The sequence below is a fragment of the Aquila chrysaetos genome, chromosome 2, assembly GCF_900496995.4.
Source record: "Aquila chrysaetos chrysaetos chromosome 2, bAquChr1.4, whole genome shotgun sequence".
NCBI lineage: Eukaryota > Metazoa > Chordata > Aves > Accipitriformes > Accipitridae > Aquila > Aquila chrysaetos.
The window spans coordinates 2,078,514-2,091,145 of record NC_044005.1 but is presented as its reverse complement, the minus strand read 5'-3'; the positions used below and the strand labels follow the sequence as shown (position 1 = coordinate 2,091,145).

The 12,632-nt window shown below is 41.0% G+C and overlaps 1 protein-coding gene across 1 annotated transcript in view; it reads left to right on the top strand.

Annotated features, from left to right (window-relative positions):
• Positions 1–12,632, top strand: part of MDGA2 (MAM domain containing glycosylphosphatidylinositol anchor 2) — a 385,028-nt gene that overhangs the window by 359,706 nt on the left and 12,690 nt on the right. Inside the window, exons 12-14 of the mRNA XM_030036202.1 lie at positions 3,243–3,263; positions 8,530–8,685; positions 9,800–9,958. Of these exons, the coding sequence (XP_029892062.1) occupies positions 3,243–3,263; positions 8,530–8,685; positions 9,800–9,958 (336 nt within the window). The remainder of the gene's footprint in view (positions 1–3,242; positions 3,264–8,529; positions 8,686–9,799; positions 9,959–12,632) is intronic.

The window sequence follows — 12,632 nt, the reverse complement described above, 5'->3', positions numbered from 1 at the left end:
ACTCCCCAGATTCTGTATGGAAGAAAAGTATATAATTGTGGTTAGTATTTATTGCTATTATTCTTATTATTCTATTTCTAGCCCCAGAAAAATAAAATTGGCACCAAACAGGGCATAAATGATAGGATTTATAAGTTTGCACAGACATACATTTCCAGTATTATCCAGTGTTATAAATAGTAAGTTAGGATAATTGCTATTATGGGAATAAGAAAGCCTTGTCCTTGTAGAGTAGCAGTATCTACAGTGAAGATTGCTTTTCCTGTGCAAAGCGAGTGCTCAGAGGTATAGGCTCTTGTTCTTCATTAAAGCTCTTAGGTGCTGGTTGTAATTACCACAAGTAACCGGTTTCCAGTGGTAAAAAATACAGCAGCTGAATATCTAGCATGCTTCTACTTACCTCTGGCTTTATGTTTTTTCATGGTTACGAAAGCTGGTTTGCAGCTATTTCTTTAAAGGAAGGACATAATGTTGCAGTCTCTGAAGGCCACCTGACTTGTAAGCTGAACAAGTGTCTGTGTTGGGAAGGATCTGTGCGAAATTTAACTGTCTTTGTATAAATGCAGTTACACCTAATAGAAGGGCAAGCATTAAGAAAAACCATGCAGCCCACATTTTTTCTGCTGTGACTTGCACAAATACAGATCACCAAAAAGTAAAATCATCCAACAAACTGAAATTCCAGCAGGTTTTATTCTCTGCTTGCTTAGGGAACAGCAGGAAGATTAAGGGATCATCCGTCTTGGCTCTAACCAAGCTCAAACGTTTCATGACACTTTGTTCTCCTCCCGAGATTCTCCACCAGCAAAACCTTCCTCCCAGCACAAGCCAGGGTCAGCTGAGCAGAGCAGTGATAACCCTCTGAGGTGCACAGATTTTCCAGACATTTCAAAGTCATCCTTGGGAACTTACTTCCTCAGTCATCCATTAATTTCCCTTTATGGCTGATTTAACTTACTACCTGTGTGTCATGCATGCAGCAATCTTATCTTTCTGCAGTGGGAGCTAGAGCCATTACATGTTGTCTTACAGCAGTGTGCTGTATTACTTAGAATAGTGAGATTTCTGAGCTTTTTGTTTGGTTGTGGTCTTTTTTTTTTCCTAGTTTATGGTGTTAGATAAGTTCAGACTAACTGCTTTAATTTGTTTTTCTGCTTTTGTCAATCAGTGTGAACTGAAGCTAGTTTGGCAAGAAGCCTTTTTTGCTCTGCTGTGAACAATCTGAATAGCATGACTCAAGGTTACATGCTGATGATAGTTTCCATAAAAGCCCGTACGTTTAGTTACAAATCAAACATCAGTAAATGCAGTTTCCAGCAATTTCAGCTAATTCCAAGTTCAATCACTCAAGGATTTCACAAAATGAATGTTTCTTGGAGAATGAAAGGTAATTTGTTGGTAAAAGCTATGAGGTTATCTAATATAATGTAATGACTAAGTTTCTTAAGAAGATTGCACTGGGGCAAATCACTGTTCATTTGTTTCAGAGAAGGCAAGATAAAATGGCAGAGTTGCTAATTTAGAGCTGTTTTGAAAACTTCAGATTGAATCTAATCTACACAGAATCCGTGGCTGGGGTCACAAAGCAAGAGCTCATGTCTGTAAACATGGCATGGGAAGGGCAGCAAGAAAACATGGAACAACGCTTGTACTGAAGTCTGGCATTACCAGATGTACCCGTTATTTGGAGATAAAATTTTAAGTCAAACTTTCTGTTAATAACATGCAATTCCAGCTGTGAGTTTAGCATCCTTCTGTTTCTCACGTGGATAAGGGCTTATAGCAGAAGGGCCCTGTTTCGTAAGTCATCCACCCTCAAATTTACCCTTCTGCAAACAGGTAGCACAGAACTGCAGACTAATTTCTCATTCAAAGCCCATTTCCCACATTTAGCATTGCATAGGTAACTCTGGACCTAAACCTGGGTAGCCATTCCCATGGTTAAAATATCTGTAGCTGTTTGACTATCATTCTGTTTCAGCCTGTTAAGGTATTAAGTAGATGAACTTCAGTATTAAAGAATTATGGATGTAAAGGGGTTTGTAATTTTGCCAGGGGTCTGTGAAATAAAAGTGCCAGTTTTATCAGGTTCCCCAAAGATTCCCAGTACCCAATAGTCCTGCCGTGTCATGCGGGGCATTGCACAGACCCATAAAAGAACAGACAGAAATAATATTTTTCAGCAAAGTTATCTCGACACTTCTCCGCAATGTTGGCAAAATTATTTTTGATGCCTCCCAAGGTGAGGGGTCAGCACGGGCTGCTCCTGCCGTGGGATGGGGAGTGGGCAGAGGTGGGATGCAGAGGGGTGGGATGCTGCACTGGTGCTCGTCTGCCTCTGAGAGCGCAGCCCCAGGAGAGCAGCCTCCAGGACCCAGCCGTGCCGCTGGGACCCTGTCCTGGTCACTGAACGTGGCTTCTCCAGCAAGCACGGAGTGTGCTGACACTGCTGGCAGCTTTTTCGGACAACACATTTCACTTTCCTTTGTCATCTTCTTAAATTTCTTTAAAGTATATCCTCCCTAGAAGAGAGTTTATGTGCCAGAAGACTCTCATGTTTTTTTCTCGGTTGTGTCTCTTGGTCTAATGAGTTCAAACCTCTTCTCACAAACTTGCTGCGCATATGTTTTCTGCTATTTAAAAGGAAAATTGGCATTTCTAAGAAGAATGCAAGTGCTGTCTGTTTCTTAAAGACTTGTATGTACACAGACATCTTAAACTGAAGAATAGTATTATTCATTGAGTAGAATGGTAATTCATTATGTTAAGTATTCCTGAACAATGCTGAAAGGAAATTTTAAGTGATGAGCAAGGTCCAGTGCAGAACCTCTGCTTTTGATGAATTCATCCTTTCTCTAGTTTTTTGTTGGATTCCTGTACAAAGGCATCACCCTGGAGTTTTGCTGTGCAGCTGTCCCCATCCTTACAATATCTGTGCCAATAATCTAGGGTTGATGCTTAATTACAGCATCTTCTTCCCCAGGCTTCAGGTATTAGTGATGGAGCGTAGTCGTTGTGGATGGGAGAGGCTGTTGTTTCTCACTGAAATCATTGCCTTTGGATTGCCAGGGAGCCACAAAATTTGCTCAAAAAGGAAGTTAGAGTTTTGCTGGCTGTCTCGGTGTAGGAGCCATGATCAAGGTCTTGAGGGGGAGGGAACAACAGGAAATTTAGGATATTCTGAATACTGATGAATTAGAATTTCTTCTTTGTGCTAATTTTATTTTTGCTCTGTCTTCCAGCTCCAGTAAATCCACATCTACGTAAGTATTTCTTTATCTTTCCAGCTTTTATGTGTATGAAGATTTGTCCTTGCACCCGTTGTCCCTTACAGTTAAAAAGTAAATTATAAGTATTTCACTTTCAGTTACAGCCCATGGATTGCAGGGACCACCTTAGTTTTGTGCGCAAGCTGGACTGGCGGCTGAAGGTGTCATTCCTCTTGTTCTGCCAAGGTGCTAAAGCAAGAGTAGATGGAGAAAGGAAAAATTATAGCTCCAGCTCATCTTTCTTTCCCTCTGCCCAAACAGTTCATCGAAAGGAAAATACTAATGTTCTGAAATAACGTCCATTTGTGGGCGTTGCAGCTCAGTGTGTATGGGTGATGCTGTGGTTTAGTCATGGGAGTAGCTAAATACTGCTAAAATAAACAGCTGAAAGTTCAAGTACTGTGTAGGAACAGTGTCTGCACCTCAACAGGTGTGGTAAAAATCTTGAATAAGTCAGTTTATGAAATGTTCTGAGTTCATTTATCCTTGCATAAGAACTACATTTGCAGTTCTTGAGTTGTTTTGATACTTCCCAGGGTAGTCAGAAGCTCATCTGTAGCTTTAAAACCAAAAGAAGAACGTTTTTTCATGCAGTGCATACAGGAATCACAGACCTCATTTGCACAGAGAAATGTGGAGACCAAAAGTGTAACTAGGGTGTGAAAGTGTTTAGACAAATGCACAGGAGGCAGCTCCACAGGCATGATTGAAAATGCAAACTCTGACTGTGTATTCGCTAATGTGCTGGTGCTCGGGCACGGGGGTGTTGCAGGGTAGAAAGGACTTCTCTTACAGTTTGTGCTTACACTTCTCCACGGGCACTAAATCCCCAAAAATGTTGCAGACAGGAGAGTGGGCTGGAGCTTTAGTATGTCCCAGTAAAACCTCTCTATTCCTAACAGTCCCCACATCTATCTACTTCATTATTTTCTTCCACGCCACAGCGAATGCATATTTTGCTGTTGCAACATATTCTGCCATTACTCTTGCTTTTAATAACGTAGGTGAAAAATATTCCTGTATAGGGAGTGGGATCCAGTCTGCCATTCTTGCTGCTATAGTGCAGCCATAACCAGGCAGAAGAGCAGCGCCGGGCTGCGCGAGCAGCCTCTCTCTCCATCTCTCACACGTGACGGCTAAGCCTTTCTGTAAATTTTAAACTTATTTGCAGAAGATCTTGTGCAATGCATTAATAATTAATCAGGGCTTAGTTCAAAGCTCACGGGACCTGAAGGAACCACTCCCATTGACTTAAATGAGCAGCAGATGAGACCCTTGCTAATTAATATATTAAATATATACTCTATGATGTTAAGAAAAAAATGCATTGCAGTCCCAAGTGCTTCACACTGTAGTCCTCTATTAATTTAATATCTGAAACTGTCTCATTTTCAAAATGTCTCTATAGCTCTAGTAAGCACGTGGCAGCGCGCAGGTGGCATCTGAACGGTCCTTGCCGTAGGGAGCGTGTGAGCTCAAGGCAGGGAGGGCATCTCCGGCAACCTGTCCACCGTTCCCTTCATCTGCTTTCTTTGTCTGCCCCTCTCTGTACTGGTGGCACTGGGAAAGTTTGCCCACCACAACTAGAGGGTACCCAGTGTAACTTCTTTCAGATGACCAAAGAGATGGTAAAATTTTGGTGTGCTTTTTTTCCCCAAAGGCTTTTTGAGTGAAATCCTTTGAGAGGCAAGAAATCTTGGTCTGCAAATGGGTTAAAACCTGCAAGCTGGAGGAAAGAGATTCTGTCTCCCATAACAAATTCAATCTCATTATTATCCTTGCTTTCTACAAAACTTCTGTGTTTTTCTAAACCTGTTGGGCTTAATTCTGATTTTATTTACAAGATTGTGAATGAAGAGTAAGAGCTGTATTCGGCTGGGACAAGATACCTGTATTGGAAACCAAAGTCACGTTCCTCTTGCTTCAATTCTGGAATAATCACATTGCATAAATCCTTCCTTTTTATGAAATTTCTGCAATACATAAGCAAGTAGCATAAAATGACATAAACCCTGAGACGTAGCCTCAGATCTACATTTCATTTTGTAACATACAATATAAACCATTTAATGTAAACTCTAAGGATTTCGTATCAATTAGTGCAGCTGGATGTTACACCTGAATAATGGAAAGGATTAGATGTTAGAGAGTCATATTCAACTTGAATTTTGTGGAAATAGATGACAAAAATTCATACTACAATGAAGAGTATTTTACCTTGAGAACACTTTCATATTTTGCCCTAATTGGCAATGAAATTATTAATAACCTGAATCCACTTCCAGAGCTGGCATGTGCTTTGACAAAAATTGACCACTATCTTTAATGTTAATTAGCACCATTGTTAGTGCTTTCAGCAAACTGTAGTGGTCTCAGCGGTGTCATGATGAGCGGGAGCACCCATGGGTGCTTGGGGAAGGGCTGGCTGTTCCTCCTGCACTTGGTGTGCCCCATTAATGAACAGCTCAAGATCATCCAGATCTATTTAAAAGCTCCTACTTCTTGCATAAGAAAAGTACTGAGCTAATCCAGGGGAACTATTTCCCATTTTTATTCTTCTGTCATTTTTTAAGAAGTGTTTAGTGCCAAGAATATTTAGCACTAACCCTTTCTGCTGTATTCCAAATGGTGGAGTCCCACATGAAACCAGTGTTTTCCTATTAAATGGCAAACTTTTACTTACCTTTTTTCATCTGGCCTGAATATATATATATATATATTTTTTTTTTTTTTTTTTTAACTTGAAGAAAAATCTTTTGTTCTGCTGATGTGGAATTTCTTAATGAAGCTCTGAGGGCATGGTGCGACATGCAAATGCAGCTTTTAAGGTACTGGAGGGGCAGTGTTAGAAACTGCTGAATGGCTGAAAATGCTTTGTGTTAATTCACTTTGCTGCAGGTCTGGATCTGGTAGTTAGAACTTTTCTCCTTTAGCTACTGTTTGGCCTTTAATTTCATGACACTGTGTAGAAGCAGCACCATTTTTGCTATAGGAAGGGCTTGCATAAATGGAGGTGGAAGCCAAATGCACAAAATATAGTGTAAACCAAGCAAATTTGGAGCTCAGGTCCTATAAAAGGTATTCTTGGAAATGAGAGGCAGAGAGAGGCATTTTGTTCAGCGTGCTTCATTCAAGTCCTTGTGTCTTTCAAGAGCTTTGTCAGGGTCTTTGCATTCTCTTTCTGGTCTTCGGGATAAAGACGGAGATGTAGGTCTGCATCTATTCACATGATTCTCTCTCGGAGGATTTTGGATGTAATCTGCCCGTGTGTATTCCTTGTGGCCTTGTACTTTGATTTCCTCGTCTCTCAGGAAGAACCACAATCAGGCCTCTACTAGTACTTCTTCTCTGCAATGCTCATGATGCTGCTCCTCCATTGACCGATTTTCTGTATTGCCACTTTTTCATCATTCAAAATTCAGGATTCAGAAGACCTGCGTCCAGAACCAAACCAAGGTGCAAGGTCCTGAAATTGGCTCCCCATCATGCCGATGGTTATCAGTCATGTTTGCCAGTTCAGGAACTGTGTTTAGGAAATTAATTCTCCTGGAGGACCTAATAAAGTTGATGGATTTACTGAGAAATCAAGTCAATCTGCTTGAGGTGCTAATAGCCAAGGAAGTTTCTGTGGACTGCATTTTTGTGATAACCTGGTTTTATAGAATGGTGTTTTATGCTGACTGTTGGGGAGGGGGTACAGTTTGCATTGCTCTTTGGATGGGCGGGAGCAGAGTGAGGAAGGCTTGGAAATCACTCCTAATGCACCTTGTGGTTTGGAATGAATTTTTCAAGCCTGCTTCTTCAGCCTGCAGTGTTACCTGATTTTAAATAAGCTTCAGACCAGCATCCTTGCTTAGCAGTACATATCCAAGCTAAGCTCCAGGTCCCTCTGTCTTCACTGATTTACAGTGAAGCTCCAGTGGCTTAAGTGGATTTATAGTTCACCGAAACCCCAAACCTGCAAACATTTATATACCTTCTCAGTTTAACACAGATGAATAATCCCATGACGCCTGGTGTTAGAGTTCCTCATAACAATGAATATAAATTGCACCCCTATAAAGAAGGCCGTAGCTGACACAGTGTGCAGACAGCTGCATTCTCCCTAGAGAAGACAGCTTTGCTTGTTTTCTCAGATAAATCAATTGGCTTTGCTGGAAGAGTAAACTCAGCAGGAACTGTTCATGTGCATAAAATTAAGCTTTTGCACATTTTACTAAATGGGGACTTATTCTGTTCTGAGATGAAAACTGAACCTTGAAGTTTTGATTAATTTTGGTTCCTAAACGTCTGACAGTAGGACTTTCTCATCCCATCATCACCCAGCAGGCAGGATCACTGGACTGGGGTGTCTCATGGACCTCTGTTTCACAAAGGAGAGGATCCCAGTAATCCTCTCTGGGGTTCTTGGCATTTTTATTCTTTAGACCTAAGCTTTTACCACTTGACCTCAAGTACATAACAGAAATCTTAGTGAAAGTCTAGAAGGTGTCTTCAGGACACGATACAGTCACCTGTCCTGCCCATATAGGTTCAGATAGAGCTAAACCTTCCTCCCAGGTATTTGTCTAATTGGTTATTATAATCCACTGAGTGGGACTCAGTGCTCTTCCTGAGCAATCCATTCATGTGCTTCACTGTCCTGATTTTTAGAGATTTTCATGTCTACCCTAAAGCTCCTTTGCTGTCATTTTAGCCATTACTTCCCTTCCCATCCCTATTGAAAACCAAGAATAGTTTAGGAGATGTCACTTGGAGATAATGTTTTTATTTTGAAAAGTCCTCTTTTTTTTTTTTTTTTTTTTTTTGCTGTCCTCTTTTCCCTAACATTCTTAACCCTAAACCAAAATAACCCATGTCTCACTTTTTTTCCCATAGTTCATGTTTTATGGACAAAGCTGCCCGTTTTTCTCAGCTTTTTAGAAATGTGAGCTGGGTAAGAAGAGACAGTGTCTCTAAGGGCAATTATATACATCTGAATATGTGAGAAGGAGCTATACGATAAGATTTGAATGTAATTTCAAGTAACACCAACACAGATTGATGACCGTGATTTCTTTTTCATTGAGGTTACTGCGAAAGAAAACATACACTACTAAAGGCTGAAAACTGACGTAAAATAAATGTATGTCTATTTTCCAGTGCTGTTAATAAGCATCATCCCAGAATGTGTTTGCTATAATTGACAAGTACTTTGACAAAGAAGCATGGGATGAATAGTTTCAGCTGCTAAATTTCTGCTCATTTTCTGCGTTGGCAGGAGAGTTCCACTGTGGGTTTGAGGATGGTAACATTTGCCTTTTCACTCAAGATGACACGGACAATTTCGACTGGACGAAACAAAGCACTGCCACTAGAGACACAAAATACACCCCGAACACGGGGCCAAATGCGGATCGGACTGGCTCCAAGGAAGGTAAGCCCCAGCAGTGTGCCTGGTCCTGCGGCACTGGGAGCTCTGCTGCTCTGTTGGGATGAAGGACCTGTCCAGGAGAGCCAATTCAGCCAGCTACATCGTTTCTCCTGATCATACCAAGAATAAGCATACTTCAAGGACTTCTAAAAGAAATTGCCAATGCTGAGATGTGTGGCTGGTCCCGAAGCACAACCCACTAATGGTGCCATTAACCATCTTGTATTGTTTCTATTGTGTCATTTTCAAAGCGATTGCTTTCACGTTATAGTCTAGTGGGGAAATATTCTGGCACATCTTGAAATATTCTTCTGTTTTATGTCATTTAAATTCTAACTTGGACTCTCTCAGACTGTCACAATGAGATTTTTTTTGCCCCATTTTTACTTTGGGTGTTGCTAAAATGTGTAATTTTCAATCTGCTACCCCAGTTAACAGAAGCGTGCCATCTTGACTGTAGTGTATATTTGCATTTGAAAAGTCAGACGTATTGTGCTGAATTTATCAAGTACTGCAGTAACTCATGCTATTTTATTGTATGCCCCCTGCTTGCACTACCAAAGGGGAAAAAATCATACTGCATTGTATTTGCTTAGTTGGATTAAGTCAATACTATCTCTGTTGCTGGCACAGTCCAGGATCAGAACAAAAGAATATTGTCTTCTTTAATGAAAGTGAGCTTTCGAACATGTGATTGACATGGCCAGTTGAGAATGTTCCTTGAAAGGTTTCCATCAAGATATTTTCCTTTTATTTTAAAAGTCGTCCTCGCTCACTGCTTATAGGAACAAATTGCAACCTTGAGACTGAAGTCTGAACCCCATCATAAAGATTTTTTTCTTTTCTTGTGCATATACAATGTTACATTGATTTGAAGTTGTTTATGAGTACTGACCTGCTAGCTCTGATTTTACTCTTGGTAGAAAACATGTCTTTGAAGCAATTGTGGAAAGGACATGGGCTTAATGTAGAAGAAATATGTCCCAGAAACCATGGTGATGTCAGATGAATATGAAAAATTAATCAAGATTCTTGATAGCCCTGGTGTCTTCCTGCATGTATATGTGTTGGACTTTGAAGACTGCAACCTAATGATTTCCATTTGGACTTCCCCTAGGTTTCTACATGTACATTGAGACATCACGCCCCAGGCTGGAAGGAGAAAAGGCCAGACTTGTTAGTCCTGTTTTCAGTGTTGCTCCAAAAAATCCTTACGGAGCTACGAACACAGCCTATTGTTTTAGCTTCTACTATCACATGTATGGACAGCACATAGGTGAGAGAAAGCCACTGACCTTGTCTTTTCACTTTGGGAGAAATAGCAGGAGAAATGTCCACTTGCATGAAACAAAAGCACGGGAGGACTGCCAACACCTGCAAGGGCCAGTTGCAACCAAAGCTGGCAAGAGAGATGCCTGATAGCCCCTAATTGCTGTAAAACTGTGTTTTCCACTAATCAGCATGCTAGCAGGAGCCACTTTTACAGCTGGGAAGTGTTTTGTGCACGCATGAGGTTTTGAGCAGGGAACTTTAGAGCATGAGAACAGAAAAGGTGATATTTGCAAGGACTTTGCTTGATACTAAAACAGTGTTTTGAGTCACTCCTCACTAATTCAGGATCAAGCAATTAGCAGGAGCTCTCCTCATGTGCTGGCAGCTGGAGTGGCACAGTCTGTGCGTGATGCAGCAGCACACGGTTCCTTTGTAAAAGTCATGAACAATTCCCTCACAAGCTGTGGGAGTATATATTTTCAAGGTGTATATGTAAGTCTACTTCTAGTCATAGCTCTTTCAAGACACACGTTTAATTTCTTTGTGTAGTATGAAAAAAAGGTGTGGGAAAATATAAAAGTATAAATGATAGAGAGCCAATTTTTATAAATCCTGTAAATCCCTGTGGGGTGCTTGGTGCTAACCAGTGTGTCAAGAGGCTTTCTGGTGCCAAGCTGATCTGACTTGATATATTTTTATATATATTTCAAGGGCAAGCACATCCTCACAGTACATGCTGGTGGTTGCTTCGGGAAACCTTCACCTGCCTCCAGGCAGAGGTCAGGTTTTAAATAGAGCAGACAAGTTCACTTAGTTTTTGGTTAGTTGTCTCTGCACTGCTGAGCACGTGAATGCAGCCTCAGGTCTAAATTCTCCTGGATCTACATCGCAGCAGGAGCTTGGCTGTTTATTGGAAGGAAGCGATTGAGCCATGCCATGCTTAGTGAAAAAAATATAGACTGCCCTGTATGGTCGTATACCAGCCTATTTCTGGTATGTGACAGTGAAGAGCAAAGTTACAAACATAAAGGGTCAAAGAGTTTTTTCTGGAATACCTTAGGGTTAGGATAAAGTATAAGAAAAACAGCCACTGAGGCTGACGTCTGTTCACAAAACAGGGACCTCTCATAGGTGCAATTTCGGGTTTTTTCCTGGGCTACCTTTTCAGCAAGTGCCCATGTCCTTAGCTGCTTCTGCTGAGATCACCCTTTCCTGTTTATGTGTAATTTCTTGAATTGGCATGTATAATGCTGGCTCATGAAGGAGCTGACCCACAAGTGAAGATGGTGACAGTGATGATTAGTGATCACAGTTACATAGGATTTGTTCATGGCAATGTGGACACCTAGTTGTCGAAAAACAAAATTGCTCAATACCAGTTTTGTTTCTTAACGTTAAAAAAAATAGTTACCATCATTTTAGCTAGTGTTCAAAATTATCTACTTTTGGATAGCTTTGTACAAACTTACATATTATTCTGTCTTTAAAGAGCAGACTGACAGAAAAATAGTAATTTAATAGCATCAGCCATGGGTTTGAACGCACGCTCATACATGTCTACTATATTCAAAATTTTAAATCCTGATAATGACAAAATGTTATGAAACACATGAGAATGCAACATGCATACAAGAAATAAATTATGAAATCAGCAAATATATACCATTTGATTCTCTGGATGTGAACTGTCACTGTGAAATTGTTCACATGAGGATAATGAAAAGAAAAGAATGAGTGATGAAATTCTAAGACTTCAATGATTTAAGCCCATGATTATTGTATGAATAGTCGTATTGATGAGGTAACTACTTGAATGAGTTTATAAAGGTTTGTGATCTTAGAAATTACTTTGGGTTAGGAAAGGGGTTATTATAACACAATGATTTGCCCAGGTGAATCAAACCTTATCATAGAATCATAGAATCGTTTAGGTTGGAAAAGAACTTTATCATCATTGAGTCCAACCATTAACCTAACACTGCCAAGTCCACCATAAAACCATGTCCCTAAGTGCCACATCAGCCTGTCTTTCAAATACCTCCGGGGATGGTGACTCCACCACTTCCCTGGGCAGCCTGTTCCAATGCTTGACAACCCTTCCGATGAAGAAATTTTTCCTAATATCCAATCTAAACCTCCCCTGGCACAACTTGAGGCGGTTTCCTTTTGTCCTACCACTAGTTACTTGGGAGAAGAGATGGACCCCACCTCGCTACAACCTCCTTTCAGGTAGTTGTGGAGAGCGATAAGGTCTCCCCTCAGCCTCCTTTTGTGTTTCAGATGATGCACCTTTGCGGTAAGGAGGCAGGTCGAGGGAGGGGATCCTGCCCCTCTGCTCAGCACTAGTGAGACACTGCTGGGGTGCTGGGTCCAGTGCTGGGCCCTCCAGTACAGGAGAGACATGGGCTTACTGGAGAGAGCCCAGCTCAGGGCCACAAAGATGGTGAAGGGACTGGAGCATCTCTCATATGCAGGGAGGCTGAGAGAGCTGGGACTGTTCAGCCTGGAGAAGAGAAGGCTCAGGGGATCTCATCAATGTATGTGAATACCTGAAGGGAGAACGTAAAGAAGATGGAGCTCAGAGATGCTCAGGGACAGGACAAGAGGCAATGTGCACAAACTGAAATAGAGGCAATTCTTTTAAACGTAAGAAATTTTTTTTTTTTTTTTTAACTGTG